At 47.4% G+C, this 17287-nt stretch overlaps 1 protein-coding gene across 16 annotated transcripts in view; it reads left to right on the top strand.

Annotated features, from left to right (window-relative positions):
• Positions 1-17287, top strand: part of LOC136832066 (von Willebrand factor A domain-containing protein 5A-like) — a 200228-nt gene that overhangs the window by 167037 nt on the left and 15904 nt on the right. For 9 of the 16 annotated variants that reach the window (XM_067092661.1, XM_067092656.1, XM_067092655.1 and 6 more), the window contains one exon: positions 14089-14145. The exons of the other annotated variants lie outside the window; for them this stretch is intronic. In XM_067092661.1, the coding sequence (XP_066948762.1) occupies positions 14089-14145 (57 nt within the window). The remainder of the gene's footprint in view (positions 1-14088; positions 14146-17287) is intronic. 16 annotated transcript variants of the gene reach the window in all.

Here is a 17287-nt window from a genome sequence, read left to right as displayed (position 1 = left end):
TGTGAAGGGCGTCCCCTCCAGGAGGAACTTGAAGTGCCGAACTGCGCGGTACATCGCGCAGAGTTCCCTGTCGAAGGTGCTGTAGCGGGTCTCTGCGGGACTGAACTTCTTGCTGAAGAAGGCGATGGGCTGGGGCCGCCGTTGATGATTTGTTCCAGAACAGCACCGCAGGCAGCGTTACTGGCGTCTGTCGTCAGCTGGAGGGGGCCTTGGGATCCTGGTGTGCCAAGGCGGTTGCCTTGGTGAGGGCGGCCTTCGTCCGGGAAAAGGCCTGCTGCTGGCTGGGTCCCCAAGACAGGGACTTCGGTTGGCCTTTCAGGACTTCCGTCAGGGGCCGTGGTGTGCACGCGATCCCGGGATGAACCGCCTGTAGAAGTTTACCATCCCAAGGAACTCCTGGACGGCCTTGATGGAGGTGGGTGTCGGGAACTTGGCTACGGCTGCTACTTTCGATGTAAGAGGGCGGACGCCTGTCGGAGACACCTCGTGACCCAGGAATTCTGCTTTCTGGATGCCGAAGGTACACTTGTCAAAATGGACGACGAGGCCATTTCTTGGAGGCGCTGGAGGACTGCTTTGATGTGTCTCTGGTGTTCGCTGTGAGACCTGGAAAATATGAGAATGTCGTCGACGTAGCAGACGCAGAATTTTAGGTCCCCAGGATGCTGTCCATGAGCCGCTGGAAGGTGGCGGCGTTCCTCAACCCGAAGGTGGAGAAGGCGAACACATAGGACCCGAAGGGCGTGATGATGGCTGTCTTTGGTATGTCCTCTGGCGCAACAGGTACCTGGAAATAAGATTTAAGAAGGTCCAATTTAGTGAATATTTTGGCCCGTGAAAGGAGGCCGTGAGGTCTTGCATGTTGGGTAGAGGGTACTGGTCGGGCTCTGTTGCAATGTTGAGCCGCCTGTAGTCGCCGCCAGGGTCTCCAGGAGCCGTCCGGTTTCTGCACCATGTGGAGGGGGAGGCCCATGGACTGGAGGCTTTCCTGCAGATGCCCATCTGTTCCATCTCCGCGAATGCTTTTTTCGCCTCCTGAAGGCGCTGAGGGGAAGCCTGCGGAACTCGCATGTCGGGGCCCTTTAGTCACTATATGGTGGTATATGCCGTGCTTGGCTGGGGGCCCGGGGACTTGGCGGCTTCGGGCTTAAATACCTCAGGGAACTCCGACAGTAGGTGTGCATACTGGTGGGGCGACGGCGCTGATGGTGGGTCTGGGTCCCGCCGTTAACGGAGAGACCGGCAGGAGTCGGTATCGAGGAGGCGCTTGCGCCCCACGCCGACTAGCAGGCCGAAGTGCGCCAGAAAATCGGCCCCAGGAGTGGGGTTCCTACGTCGCGACGATGAAGTCCCAGGAGTAACTCTGGCCAAGGATGGAGATCGACAGGAGCCTGGTGCCGTAGGAGAGGATGGGGTTCCGTTGGCGGCCGTCAGGAAAGCGGCCGGGTCTGGTGTCTGGTTGCGGTCCTCTCTGGATGCTGGGAAGACCGATTTAAAGGTCCCTGTGTCGACCAGCATCATCCTGCCGGAGACGGTGTCGCGGACGTAAAAACCTACTGTTTTTGAGGCCCTGGGTTCTTCGGCTGCCATGGCGGCCTGTCCTGCTGGCGCCGCCACCCCCGTTTTTGAACGGGTGAACGAGCAGGGCGGCAGGCAGTTTCGGGCGTCCTTTCCGAACCACTTGTGGTAGCGACAGAAGCCCGGGACCTCCATCTGCTGTGGTTGGTGGACGTCTGTTGGCGATGGCGTTGACGGGCTGCTCTCACGCCCTCTTCAGTCTGGACGGAGCTGACCGGCTGTGTGGCCGGTTTTAGCCGCTGTGAAGCCTTGACGGAGTCTGTGAGGTGTTGCCGTCTCTATGAGGTCCTCGACAGGCATGGTGTAGGGGTGAGCGATCTGGTTGCGTACCTCCGGGAGGAGTTGGCGAAGGTAGATTTCCCGTGTGAAGCTTATCTCCTGCCGCTTCTTTGTGTCACCCAAGTCTGGTAGTGACAGGAGATCTACGACCATGCCCCAAGCATCTCTTGAATTGAGGTCGTGGCGTGGGTTTATGGCAAGGTCGATAGCACGGGCGGCCCGCTCGGCGATGGGCAGGAGCAAGCTTCGAGGAGGAACTTTTTGTGGTGCTGTATGTGAGGGTGTGTGTTTCGGTATTTTCGCGAGATGAGTTTTCTGTACACGTCCTCCGGAAGGGCGTTGAGCACTGTGTCGGCCTGTAGGATTTCGTCCGTCAGGTCCGCGATTCTGAAGTGGCTCTCCACCCTGCGCAGCCACATCGATGGGTTCCCCTGCGTAAACGGGCGGCAGCTTTACGGTGAGGGCGGCCCGCGATTGTGTTGCCCGGCCGTCGTGTGTTCGGGCGCTGGTGTGGAGTTGCGGAGGGCCTCGGCGCGGGGCGGGCGCGGGTGTGATGGGAGGTAGGTAAACCTCCGAGTCCGCGGGTCCGCGTTTAACTGCATGAAGGAGGGGATATCCGCGTCCATGCTCGCTCCTTTGACCCCTTACTGGAGTGGGGTACTCGCGTCAGTACGCACTTTTGTGCGCCGTGTGGTTCCGCTAGTGACGCTGGTGGGGTACGCCGACGAGTCAGCACGCTCAAACGCTGGTTACAGCGCCATGTTTAGGCCGCTAAGAGCGTTTTGGAGAAATCCTGGAGCCAAGACTAAGTCGCCGTGTGAGTCCGCTAATGGCTCCGGGATACTCTGGGGTTCACCACTGTAAGGTGTCAAAGAAACGAGCAGGTAAAAGTTACTGCTACTTTATTACAGATCCAGGCAGCTTATATAGCGGCCGACTGACGCCGGCCCGCGAGAGACAATGGAATTGACTGTGACCTAAGGTCGAAACAACAAACAATAATATACAGTGAACGAGTACAAATTACAATACAAAACATACAGAGCTACAATATGGATACAGTCTTGATGCCTGTGAATGAAGAAACATGTGATACACAATGTGTGACATTTGTATAAATACGCATAAAGTAAAATGATTAAAATGCGTGACCTGGCACGTTTTAGGCGTGACTAATTGAGCTTGAAGAAAATGGGAAGTCACCAAAGAAAACAAGCTCAGCGGAGACTTAATTAATGGCGCCGCCGAAACACTATCCTGGCGCCGACGTGGTGACTTTACAGATTCATCAATCTATCCCCAGTATAGGGCGTAGTAGCTTGCACATGACTGATTCTCACAGTTGACAAGTTAGGCTGCCTGAGGTTGCATGAGGGCAGAGGCCCATGCAGTAGGAATTTTGTGTTTATTATGTATAAGTAGCAGCTGAAGCACACCTTGCATGAAAAACTTCATTTTTGAAAGCAGAAGTTTGCATCCTTAACAAATGTGTAATGTTTTAATTATCAGTGGTTTCATCAGTCTCCATAATAATGTGTCACTACTATTGGAGGGATAATTTTCTGTGTAAGGATATGAATGAGACAAACAAGCCATTTGTAGACTCTTCTAGGGGTGGACTAGAGGTCTTGTACTTCAGTGAAAGGTATGTGTGTGGAGAAAAAGATCCTTAAGCAATAGGTGAGAGGAATTGTTATTCCTTGACATGAATTTAAAAGTGATTGGGCTAGACATATTTTAAGCAGTAAGACACTGCCCTAGATCAAGAGGGAAGATTCCTCATGAACCTAGGTAAAAGATAAGCTGATGATAATGATGACTGATAATCAATGATTATTGATATAGCCACCAAAGGATGAAGAGGCATATTTTTTCATAAGACAATGGGATTTATGCTACTGTTCCAACAAGGGAACCAAGATTGAATTTAAGGATGCTTCCTCCAAGATCTGTCTTTAAAAATATGAAGAAACTACTCAACCAGTATTACTGTATGTATGTAATTTCAATAGATGTAATAGGCATTTGTAAAGTACTGTAATGTTTTAAATCTGTGAAACAAAAGTTTATCTCAGATCGTCATATGCTTAAGACATCTGGTCTCCCTTCTGACAGCAAGAAATGTGAAAAGTAACTGGAATGTAAATAAGACCTCACAGAATAGGCTAAAGTTGAATTTTCAAGACCAGGACTAGGCTAATTATGAATAATTTCTAGCCTAAGCTACCTAATCTTTACATTTATCATTTACAATAGGAGAATTATTTGCAAAGGGCCTTTTTAAGACAGGCTTGGAAAAACCATATTCATAATGTAGCAGATGAGTGAGTGAAGAATTTTGAATAGCCTAGTTGAGATCTGAAAAGCTGAGAGCCTACTTGGAACAAAATTATTCAAACATTGCTGTTAAATCATAGGCCCTGATATTATCTTGTAACATTTTCAACTTTTAATTTGCTAAGAAATGACGCTGTAAATTGTAGGCATGTTGTGTCCTTTTTCAGTCCTTTCATTATTTTTATTTGTTAATTATTTTTACTTTGTTTTCTTGCAGGCACAGGCAATGCCTCCTAAACCTTGTAGTCTTTGAGTTTCATTTTGCTCATTGGTAATTTTCCTTTGAATATTTGAAGGGTGTTAGTGTATGTATATACATGCTTAACATTTAATGAATAGTATGTTAAGTGAGTGAGTGTGTATACATTTAGAAGTGCATGTTTACCGAATGCCTGAATTATTTTGCATACCTTGCTTTATCATGTTAATTATTTTCATCCTATACATTTGTTAAATATTTACAGCCAAATCTGAGAAATTACCTCATAGGGATAAAGTTGTACCATAAAGAAGTAAAAGTAGATAGAATAAGCAGTGAACAAATGGATATTAAAATAAGTGATACAATTGAGAGTTGGTCTTTAAGGAGAATGTGTCCTTGGAGTAAACATGAAGAATTATCGAAAATGAGGGTAAAAGAGACAAATTTAATTCGTTTAAGGTTGGAAGGGGTCAGTATTATGTTGGAAATGCTGGCAGTGGTGACTGTTGTAGATGTAAAATGACTGATTAGCTCTTTGGGATTTGGGAGGGTGGGGAGTTGAAAACTTATCTGTGGTAAAAAGCATTCCATTCTGGACTACCACGTATGAGCTTTGAAATAAATTTTCTATCGCTTACTGTAGATTTCTTTTTCTTGATCAAATGCAGGTTTTGGTCTCAATTTCATGAAAAATAATTGCACTTTTTTTTTAGTATCTTCAAAGATTAAATACAACAAAATGGTATGGGTTGGAGCGAGATGATGTTACATGGGCACAAAAATTGCTTTCCATAAAAGGGATTTTGACAAAAGAAAAATCTATTTCTGAGGAAGGTCCCGTGTCACCCGGTGAAATTCCATTACAGCACGAATTTCTAGGTATAATATGCTAGATATACCAGAGAAAAAGAGCTTTCAGGAAAGCTGGGGTTACTACCCCAGTCGAGCGTCTTCTAGGGAAGACGTCGGTATAACGAAGGGTGAGTGAAAGATCACTACCACGGAGACTTACTCGAAAGATCTCTCCTTATCAAAACCCCCGGAACAGAGCGGTGAGCCGTTACAGCCCCTACACCCAACACCCGCCAGGACGGCGACACCAGCGCTACCTACCTCATTCCATGCTAGCACTAACCCCAGACTTGGCATGTGCAAGAAAGGGGGGGGGAGCCATAGGTGAGTCAGGGAGGGTCACTGGGTGACACGGGACCTTCCTCAGAAATAGATTTTTCCTTTGTCAAAATCCCTTTTCTGAGTCCAGTCCCGTGTCAGCCGGTGAAATAGTGACAGAGAATCATGCCAAGGCTGCAAACTACGAGGAAACAGGGTAATCTGAAGAAAAAAACATAAATTACGAAAGCAGTTTTAATGAGGGAATCTCTTACATGTGAGAAAAACACTAAACCTAAGGCACATCAAAGACTTAAAACCAGAAAGAGTAGGGGAAGTCCCCAGCACGATGGGGAAGGGGTCCCCAAAACCACTTAACACTACTAAAGCACAATATTACACGAAAATTGGATAGGTACAATGGTGCATACAATCTTAAATGGCACATATAATCTTAAAGCTACACACGCAAACTTAAGCTAAACACGTAAGAGATCAACCAATTGGCAAGCAAAACATACAGTGCACATACATATATCTGGGGTACATGGAGCAAAATAAAAACCGCCCAGTACCCCACAAGAAAATACAATCGTAACACGTCAGATTACAGTTTCCAGTCAACAGAGACAAATTACATCAATATGAGGAGCAAGGCAGTGAGGCATGATCAACCAGGAGGACAAGCAGAGAAGTAAATGAGGCAGGCGGGCGGGGGGGAAAGGAGGATAAGGATATGATTTGTTAAGGTGGGGAGATGGCACTTCCCACAGCTATGGTAGAAAATTTCAGGGCTTTGAGCGATTTTAAATAGTGGCGTTTAAACACTAGAGGTGATTTCCAACCCGTGTATTTAGTCAATTCTGAGAAATCCATATTATGAAAGTAATTAATTGAGGTAGCAACTGCTCAAATATCATGAACCTTAGGAACTGAATCTGGGTTGGCTTGTTTAATAAAATACAGAATTTGTTGTCTTATACCATTCAGTGATAGAGTACCACCTTTCTCCCTGATAAAAAGAGGACCCGACTTACTCTGTGGAGTTCTTAAAAGGTAAGATTTAAGTGTATGAACTGGACATAAAGACTGGTCTTGTGGAAGGGGCACCACCTTCCAAGGAGACCACCTGTCTTGTGGGTCTTCGTTTTTGGCTAAGAATCTAGGATCAGGGAAAGGAGGACCTCTCCGGAAGGGAGGAAGTTCACAAAATTATCACCTCTAGTGAGAGCCGACAGCTCTGAGATTCTAGCACCTGAGGCCAAGCTAATCAGAAATAAGGTCTTCCTTAACAGATCCTGATAAGAGCATTGAAAGTTATCTATCTCTGATGCTAACTTAAGGACGTCATTGAGAAACCACGTAACGGAATGTGGGCGTGATACGGGTCTCAGACGAGCGCATGCTCTGGGGATGGATGAAAATAGGAATCTGTAAGGTCGATTTTAAAGCCGTATAGAAATACTTTCTTCAGGGCTGACTTGGCTGTGGTAATAGTGGCCGGAGCAAGGCCTTTTTCAAACAGTGATCTAAAGAAAGAGACTCCTAAATTAGTCGTCATGATTTTGGCTTCAGATGCTTTTAGGAAGGAGGCTAACTTTTTGACTGCTGAATCATATTGTCTAAGAGTAGAATCTCTTTTATCTGACTCAAGAAATAGAGTGTTGACAGGGTCAAAGTTTGCCCCTTTTGGGCTGCGAATTTTATAAAGTCCATAAAACTAGGGCATTCTGAATTCTTGAGGAAGCTGACACAGTCTTGGTTTGTACTGTCTGGGTCAGTATGGGATTGGGAATCAAGACTCCGCAATCCCAGTTCCTGAAGAAGAGGGAACCAATTGCTCTTCGGCCAACAGGGGCTACTAGGGCTAGTTGACCTTTGAATGTCCTGAGTTTGTGTAATACTTTCAGCAGTAAATTTATTGGGGAACAGATAAATTTTCTCCCAATTGTTCCAATCTATTGTCATTGCGTCCGTGGCGTGCACGCCTGAGGGTCCAGGTTGGGGGCCACATAACAGGGAGCTTGAAGTTGCTTTCTGTCGCGAACAGATCCACTTGGAGACCAGGAACCTGGCGGCAAATCCATTTGAAAGATTCCGTGTCCAGGGACCACTCCGTCTCAACGGAGTAGTCCTGGACAGGGAATCCGCCACCACGCCCGCACCCCGCTAGGTGGGTGGCTGACAGGTGCCAGCCGTGCTTGTTCGCCAGGGAGAAGATAGCAACCATTACTTGGTTTACTCGACCTGATTTGGAGCCGCCCCTGTTGATGCAATGAACTACCACTGCGCTGTCCAATACCAACCTGATATGAATCCAGTTGGGGGCGGATTTTCTTTAAAGTTAGAAAGACCGCCATAGCTTCCAGGGTGTTTATATGGAACTGCTGAAACATTGTGGACCACGTTCCCTGTACTTTTGTTTTGGGAATATCCCCCAGCCGCTTAGGGAAGCGTCTGTGTGGACAACTAGTGCTGGAGGGGGAAATTGAAGCGGAACTGACTTGGAGAGGCCCTTGACTGAGGTCCAAGGCCGCAGTCTTGTTTTCAAGATTCGAGGGATGGAGGAGACCTTGTCTCTGAGCTTGACATTGGCTCGACTCCGCCACACTCTGTTTATGTCTTTTAGTTTCGCTTTTAAGAGCAGGTCTGTCACTGAGGCAAATTGAAGGGACCCAAGGACCCTTTCTTGGGATCGGCGGGATGCCGATTGATTTTTGAGAAATTTTCTGGTGAGAGATGCTATCTCCTTCCTCTTGGGAGGCGGGAGAGATAACGTGTGAGCAGACAGATCCCACTGGAGGCCCAGCCACTGAAACCGGGACTCCGGAGTCAGGCGGGACTTTTCTCTGTTCAGCTGAAAACCTAACGATTCTAGGAAGTTGATGACTATGGTCGTAGCCTTCTGACACTCCAGAACTGTTGGTGCCCAAATTATCCAATCGTCCAGGTACGCTGCTAGGGATATCCTCGGGACCGGAGTTGTTGAACTACCCGTGTCCGCCAGCTTGGTGAATACCCTGGGCGCAATGTTTAGACCGAAGGGCATGACCTTGAACGAGTAGGCTTGATTCCCGAGTCTGAAACCGAGGAACTGAGAGAAGTTCCGCGCAACCGGGACGTGATAATAAGCGTCTGAAAGATCGATGGAGGTGGTGACGGCCCACGCCGGAAGTAGAGTCCGTACCTGAGCTATTGTAAGCATGCGAAATTTGTCGCATTTTATGTAGAGATTTAGACGCGACAGATCCAAGATCACTCTTTGCTGATCTGAGTCTTTTTTGGGAACTATGAATAACCTGCCTTGAAATTTTAGGTGCCTTACTTTCTTTATTGCTCGTTTGTTGAGCAATTCTGCCACATAATCTCGTAGGATTGATGAGGGTGGCTGGTAAAACCTGTTCGGAGGAGGAGGTTCCTTGATCCAGCTCCAACCCAGACCTTTGGACACAATACTGTGTGCCCAAGGGCTGAAGGTCCATTGGTCCCTGAACCAATAGAGGCGACCACCTACCTGTGTTTTCTCAGTGGGAGGGAGCGGGTTTGTTCCCTCTACCACGTCCAGGTTTTCCTCTTGGGGTGGTGTTCGCCTTTCCTCTGTGAGGGGCCCTGCCTCTTCCCCCCCTTGCGATTCTGTTAAGGCCGTGAAAGTAACCCCGGCCCTCGTAGGTGGAGTTGTATGCTGGTGAAGTAACATACGAGGGCGCAGCAAGGGAATGAGCTGGTTGGACCACCACATATTGTTGGGGGTGAGCTTTTGAAGTGGAGGGCTGTGCCACTGCCGAGACTGGGACGGCTTGAACTACCGTCTGCTGGTGGGGCCTCTTATGTCTCCTAAAACGTTTACCTCCTCTCGCCTGGGGCCGCCAGATTCAGGGTCTTGCGCTTGTAGGTGGAGATGCCCCAGCGAGAGTGCAGACTCTGGTTGGCCCTTGTAGCCTCCGTCATGACGTTCGTAACCTCTTCTTCTGGGAAGAGGTTAGGTCCCCAGATCGAGCTCTTTACGAGCTTGTTAGGCTCGTGACAGATAGTAGCGTTTGCGAAGATAAACTTCCTGCATTCCAGTTTGGCCATGATGAATTCAAACAGGTCAGACTGAAAGCCAGCTAACAGGGACTTAGCTAAGACCTGGAAAAAGGGCTCGTCCGCGCAGGAGACGGCAGTGGCTTCCGTGAGGCAGACGGAGTTCAGGACCGGGCTAGCTTAGTCCGGGCATCAAACTCCGCCTTTAGCAAAGATTCCGGCAGCTTGGGAGTTCCTCACTAAACTGTGAGGAAGCACAGAGGGGGTCCAACTTCCCGACCGTGAAGGTGGACGGAGCATCCATCCAGAACTCATCACTTCCCGGGAACACCAGGAAGTGGGGTCTGTTTCCTTAGCTGTGGTAACGGATTACCATCAGCACGCCGGGCCGTAGCCAGGCGACTTTGTTCAAACAGGAGTTGGTAAGTTGTCTCCCAGGGCAAACATAGTAAAGCTGCCCTTGAAAGGAGTCAACTTTGTGTTGTCTGCCTGCCACTCCGCCAGAGTGCGCAGAGAGAGACGACTGAGCTTGGTCCCTAGGGATGATGACAGTCTCCTGGGAACCTTATCAGAACGTATCCAAGCTTCCTCTGTCAACCTTACGAAGCCTGGATACGGGGCAAAAGATCGGGCGGGAAGAACTCCAACTCCTCCAACCGCCTCGTGCCAAGACCTTCAATAGTCAGTTTGCCATCGTGTTGGATGGCCCGGAGGGCTAAACGCCAAGGGTTGCCAAGATCGAAAGGCGGAGGTCCGCCGTGTCGGGAATGACATACTGGGGTTCGGCTGGGGGTGGATTGGCCATTCCCGCCAGCATGTTGTCATAAGTGGCAAACTTCTCAGAAATCTTATTATCGTAAGTGGCAAACTTTTCTGATATTTGATTGAATTTGTCATTGAAGTCCTCGGAGAACCTTTGAAACATTTCTTTCGCAAAGGTCTCCGCGTCAAAGGCAGGTTGGCGAGGAGGGCTTGGTTTTGCTGCCCTCTTACTCGCGCCTTTGCCGGAGGAACCAGACTTGCTCGGAGGCTACAGGTGCTGAGACCTTAGCCTTCGACGGGGAAAGGCGATGCTTTCTTGGAGGATGAGGACTTATAGCCCTTCGCCTTCCATGAAGTCTTCAACTTCAACTTGGGGATAGCTGATGGAGCCCTATCACCCAAGGAGGAAGACTTCCAAAACCTGAAAAAGAAGATATTGAAGAAGCTGGGAATCAAAAAGGGCGCCGCCCCAACAACCTCACCTACTCGCTACTTACCCCCTGGTCCTGCTCAGTAGCCACGGGTTCGAGGTCTAAGTTCAAGGCGGCGACGTCCTCTGAAACTTCTGAGTAGAGGATATCCACTTGGGGTGGCTGGGTCGCATCCCGGATCTGCTGGATGATGGGGGTGGCAAGATCTTCTGGCACTGCGGCCGCCACTCGTGCGCCTGGGTAGAGCAGGTCCCTCAACTTCGCGTCGAGGACGTAGGGCTTCCCCGACGGAACATTCCTTCCAAACCCAGCCACCCAGGCCCGGAGAGATTCCAAGGCCGACTTCTTAGAGGACTCGTCCGCCTGAAAGAAAGCCAGCAATTAGCTAAGGGCGAAAAAACAGTCCGGAAACCACATAAACAAAATTCAAAATGAGGAGCATAAAACGGAGGAAGGTTGTCACTTACCGACTCATCCTGGATGGTTGCGAAGCAAAGCTCACAACCATCGGGGTGCCAGACTACCAGATCGTCGAGCCGAACCGCACAACCGTAAGGTTGTTGCAGTGACGCGGTACACCCCGGCTCCTCACAGTGAACAGTCTGTAAGTGGAAAACGAACATGAACCTACCACTCTAAGCAATCTAAAGCCGGCAAGGCCGGGAATTTCAACTGCAGCCGGAATACTCGGTGGAGAAGAAATACCTTATAATAAACTAGGCCAATAAGCTCTAAAATACACAGAGTGGCAGGCAAGACTTCCAGACCCCGGAATACTCCGGGGAATGAAAGGAATGAGACAACAGGAACTCCCCGCAGGGGTTGCCTGTAAAATTAACGGCGGAACCCCCGGGCGTAGAACCGGATTCACGTATAAAACTAAGGAGAGTACTCCGAAGATAACACAAATATTTATATTTAAATACGTATATCATGAATAATAACATTAAACTAATGACGGCATAAAGAGTAAATGCTCCGGAGACCGGAGGGATCCGCTCCCTTTATATAAATAAATAAATCCCTCTTCACTACTACTCCGCCAGAGAAACAAGCTGGGCCAGATGCTCGTATTTTTATAACATAAACCGGAGCAAAAATAATAACCCAGCCGAGTAGCCCGACGGGGAGGGAGGAGTGCGGGATAGAGTGTTCGAACACGTTCGAGCTACGAGTGAACGAATCACCAACCCAACACAGCGATGCGAGGGACTGTATGGGAGGGAGCGAATCCCTCTACCAAATAGAGAAGTCCCTGAACTCGGAGAAAACGTCATCTAGGGTCACCCGCACGAGTAGAGCAAAGCTGGAAGGGTGGGGGGGGAGTGGGTGGAGTAGGGGAGAATGGTAGGCTACGAAGAAAGAGAACAGGAGACAGGGGAAACATATAACCCGCTCAACTGCACTGCACCACTCCAAGAATGAACTGAGTCTATGGGAACTGTGATTAGGAGGGTGGCCTACTACTAAGAAAGGGAAGCGACCAAGCCTCGATGCCCGACTCCTGCCTAGGCACAGCCTAATTGGGACCTAACCTAGTATAGGCTAGGAAAAGGGCAGGAGTGCGGAGGGGAGGAGGAACAAACAAGGAGAGAAATTTTGTGCCGAGAACCAACCGGGAACGAGAAGAGGGGGCAAGAAGGCGAATAGCCTAGAGGAGACACATCCAAAGAACTCTATTCCCCCAAAGGAAGGAAGAGAACTAAGGGGCTCACTCTGCCCACCAAAAAACGAGCCCGGAGGAAACAGCAACCAAAACTCCCTCAACCTGATGGACCTCCACGCCGAGGGCAAGGGGATGGAAGCAATAACCTACTCCACTAAAAAACCATCACACAAAAACATGAAATAAGAATGTGCTCAATAGGGTGCGTAGCCTACCTTGGGGCAACGGTTAGATCTAAGGCTGCCGCTACCACGAGGAGGTAAACGATGTAAAATAAACGAATCGAGAGCACTATCGCCAAGAATAAAATAAATGGCCTAATACAGACTAAAATAAAAGGGAACCCAACCTGGAGGGGGGGGAACCTGGACGGGGCATCACCTCAAAAGGGCCGGTAGGCCAAAATTATGTAAATTTCGAAAAAGGGGGGTGCCACCGCAGGAAACCCGCCAGGAGGAGAACCATGGGGCAAAATTAAATATATCATCTATAACGACAATGAGACAACTCCAACAGAAAAGAACTGATGGAGTCGCCTCGCGGTCGACATGGCTGGCGGGGGACGCCGTGGCGTCATAATAAGATCTCAATATTATATATAAAATGAGACCAAAACAGCCAAATATAGAACAAAAAACCCCACAATAATATGGTACTTAACTTGGAGATAGTAAAGCTGCTCGATGACATATTGAAAGATGGAAAATTCCACAAAAAGGCACGAGCACACAAAATCAAAAGATAGTTATCACGTGCTAGAAAATGGAATGAGGTAGGTGGCGCTGGTGTCGCCGTCCTGGCGGGTGTTGGGTGTAGGGGCTGTAACGGCTCACCGCTCTGTTCCGGGGGTTTTGATAAGGAGAGATCTTTCGAGTAAGTCTCCGTGGTAGTGATCTTTCACTCACCCTTCGTTATACCGACGTCTTCCTAGAAGACGCTCGACTGGGGGTAGTAACCCCAGCTTTCCTGAAAGCTCTTTTTCTCTGGTATATCTAGCATATTATACCTAGAAATTCGTGCTGTAATGGAATTTCACCGGCTGACACGGGACTGGACTCAGAAATAAATATTTAAAAAAATATAATTTATAAAATCTATTTTGCAGCTTGAAAGAGTATGAAATGTCCTTTCCAGTGATGTATATATTATACCTATTTATGCTTGTTATTGCATATAAGAACACTCGAGGAGAAGTAAAGAACTATTTCTGTGATTTTGAATTTGGGACTGACCTCATGATGTCACTATAATCTGGAAGGGTTAAGAGTTGAAGAATGGATATGCACCTGGAGTCAGTGTGATGATCAGCATGATGGCTGAGGTGCAGTGGTGAAAGTTTAATTCACTTCATGGGTGTGGGTGTGTAAGGTATATCTGAAGATAAAAGTCCTGCAAAGAAATGAGTGAAAAACCAGTTGTTCAAGTTTATGAGGGTAAAAATGATAAGGATCTGGAATAGGGGTTCTGCAAAGCAGTGGTTTCCGTTGATGAAAGAAAAATATATTTGAATCTTTAGTATTATACCTGGTTTGGAACTAGATTAGCATATACACATGTAAAACAGAAATGCATTTTCTGACATTTCCAAAATTTAATTTGTTTTAAAAACCATTTATTGTAATCATATACAGTACAGTACTGTAATATTTACTGTACAGTATTCTACAGTATTTTGAATTTATCCATTATTTTTCTTGCAGAGGCATGAACCGTCTGCATCATTTGGAAACTGTCTACAAGAAGCATCTTGTGCCTCGGTAATTTTTTTCTTTAAGCAGAATTGATTTGGAAGTGGGTTTTTGTGTATATTTGCATTTGGTCTTACGGGGTTACAACCTTTGCTTTTCATATATGGAGTATCCATCAGAGCAAGCTGGAATGGCCATTAAATCTTGATAAGGTAGTTTACTGGTGGAAATGGTAGAGAGAGGGGGGACACCCCTCACTCCATTCTTTCTTTGGCTGTCATCAAGAGCCAGTACTACTTCTGTTTCCTTCCTGTGCACTCATTGAATTTTGGATGAGTAGCGTGCTACCATTATTCTTTTTACCTTATCCATTGCCATGTGCCTAAATTGTGTACTTATTGTATTATTGTCTTGTCTGGCATTTTTTTCCTTAGCGGTGTGGGGGTCGTGGGTGACCTTGTGGTTGCTTCATGTCTGCCATATCAGTAGACTCACACATATTTTGTACTACCTGTAGAGACAAGGGATGTATGCATTCCCTTCCTTGTGATGATTGTGATTACTAGACTTCACCCTAGGGGGAGAAGTATGGTAAGAGGAGGAGGAAGGCCAGGAAGATTTTGTTGGCTCCTTCTTGCCGCCACCTGCCATCACTCTTCTTCCTACACCTGGCTCTTCCCCTCCTAGGAGGGCTAAATTATCCATGACTTAAAGCCCATTCATCTCTCATCAGAGTATGAGTAAGCTAACAGATAACTGTCATCTTTTGAGTATAGCACAGTACTAATGTACCTGCATAAAATCTGGCCAGCTCTGAATATTGCAGGTAATATGTTATTTTCATAATAAAACTAAGTTTCATATATACTTACCAAGAAATTACATAGCTATACTTTCCACTCATTTGGCAGCGTAAATTATAAAATCCGTGGTAGCACTCCGATTGTTTAGTGTAGGTGACCAGTCCTGCCCACTAACGGGAATACTAGGAACGACTTGGCAGACAACCTCATTCTGCTTCTGCCCTTATGTCCATCAGAGGGGAGGAGGTAGGCTCTGACTCTGTAATTACTAGGTAAGTATATATGATACTTAATTTCATTATGAAATAACATTGTCATATAAGTAACTAACCAAGTAATTACATAGCTGATTCCCACATTGACAGGTGGTGGGATACATGGACATACAGTATTCCATTCCAAAACATTAGGATAAGTAATGAATTTGAAATAGAAAAAAGCTGCTATAAAGCAATGCTTGTCGTTTCCTTATCAGTTAAGAGAGCCATTGCAGGAGAATACTGCCTCTGGTTGGTGCCCATCTTAACTTGTAGTGGCGTGGTAGTATAGCCTGGGATCGCCTCTACTTAAGTGGGAGCTTTGCAGCCAAGGAGTATTCCATTGGCAGGCAAAGCATCATTAAGTGCCCTTGCCCTGGGTGCAGTACCAAAAAATAAAAACAACGATAACTTTGTCATCTACACTGAAATAAAACAACTACCCATCCACTGAGATTGGTGGGTGCTCCAGGTCATTGTACCCCCGGCTCCCCAAAAAATTCTGCTTTACTACAAGGTGAAGAGATAGGAGGAGAAAATCCTCTGCTTCCTCCCTTAGTGCCATGCCAATTACTAACAATGGTCCCAAGGTCCTGAAAAATTTTGACTTCAAGGAAAACTCAGAAGTGAAGAACTATTACGCTTCCAGTGGGCCAGTTGCCAAATGGAAGTGAGTGACATATTGAGCCTGAAAGCTAATGAGGTAGAGGCAATTCTGGCATCTTAGCTTTCCTTTAACAGGTAGGCAAATCATTCTCCTGAATCTGAGAGTGCATCTCAAAAACAAAGTTCATTGGAGATGAAGGACAATGCATTCATAGACTGAGGGCGAGACAGGATCTTGTACGGGCACTCTGAGTATGGATGGCCCTCTGATTACAAAGCTCTTTCAGGTAAAACCTGAAAGCTCAAACTAGACATTTTGTTCTCTATCTTCAAGAGCCTGGGATTGCAAGGAAAGGATTTGAGTGACACACTGGCTGGGTGTCGTCTAGTTTATTGGTGGTTCCTTACTGAATCAATCTTCGAAGTTGTTATTGGCTGGGTACGAGCCGCAAAGTAGTTTCTACACACGGGCAAGGCAAAACAGAGATTATGTTTCGGACATCTGTGCTTGTCGACAGGCAAACGTGGCGATTGTGAGAGGCATAATAAACGTACAATGATAAAACATATATCAATAAAAAGGCCAGGAAATTCCACATACGGACATTTGCATGAGATTCGAGACAGATTAAGAATACAATGCAGTAGCATAATATATGTGAAATGGCGAGACGTTTGGCGTCTTCACAAACAGAAACATACATACAATTTGATACAGAAGATTCGGTGGAACATTATGAGTACATGATTGGAATGTTTGCATGGCAATGCATGTAGTGGTGATTGTACATGAATCGAGACAACAATGATTAGAGACAAACAGACAGAAATATTGTATGGTAGAAGTTGCGTTCCTTCGAGCAGTCCCCTCCAGCTGATGCACGGGAGGGAAAGAGAGAAAGCAGGATGCTTTGTCTTGTTTTTGTCCGTTGGATGATTCGCACACGTGTGCCTGTAAGACCACCAATGCGGTCCCTTACAATACTCCCCAAAGCAAGGCCCCGATGCGGAAATCGTCTTGCTGACGATTTGAATGGGCGCGAAGGGCTTGGGCTTCGGGCAGGAGGCTGAAGGGCGGTGCCGGCCAGCAGGAACTTGAGGAGGACACCAGCTGGTTGAAGGATGACGTCGGCTGGTCCTTCGTTGGTCAGGTCGTCCGGTACGAGTTCGGGGGCGGCGGCAGGCTGCCTGGAGGAGGCGTCCAGGGTTCTTGTGGTGGGGTGAGTCATCTCGGAGGGTCGGACATCTACTGAAGGCTCGGGAACGGCAGGAAGCTGAGTCGTGGGGGTGGCAAAGGGTTTGTTGGCGCGTGGGTCGTCATCGTGGGTCGGATGTCTACCATCAGCTCCTTCGGGTCACTCCGAGGTCACCAGTGTAAGGAAAGGATTTGAGTGACATACTGACTGGGTGTTGTCTAGTTTATCGATGGTTCCTTACTAAATCAGTGTACAGAATCATTGAAGTTGTTATTGGCTGGTGCGAGCCGCAAAGTAACATCTACACACAGGCAAGGCAAAACAGAGATTATGTTTTGGACATCTGTGC

The sequence above is a fragment of the Macrobrachium rosenbergii genome, chromosome 49, assembly GCF_040412425.1.
Source record: "Macrobrachium rosenbergii isolate ZJJX-2024 chromosome 49, ASM4041242v1, whole genome shotgun sequence".
Lineage (NCBI taxonomy): Eukaryota > Metazoa > Arthropoda > Malacostraca > Decapoda > Palaemonidae > Macrobrachium > Macrobrachium rosenbergii.
The sequence above is the reverse complement of the archived record's forward strand: the minus strand, read 5'-3'. Positions and strand labels throughout refer to the sequence as shown.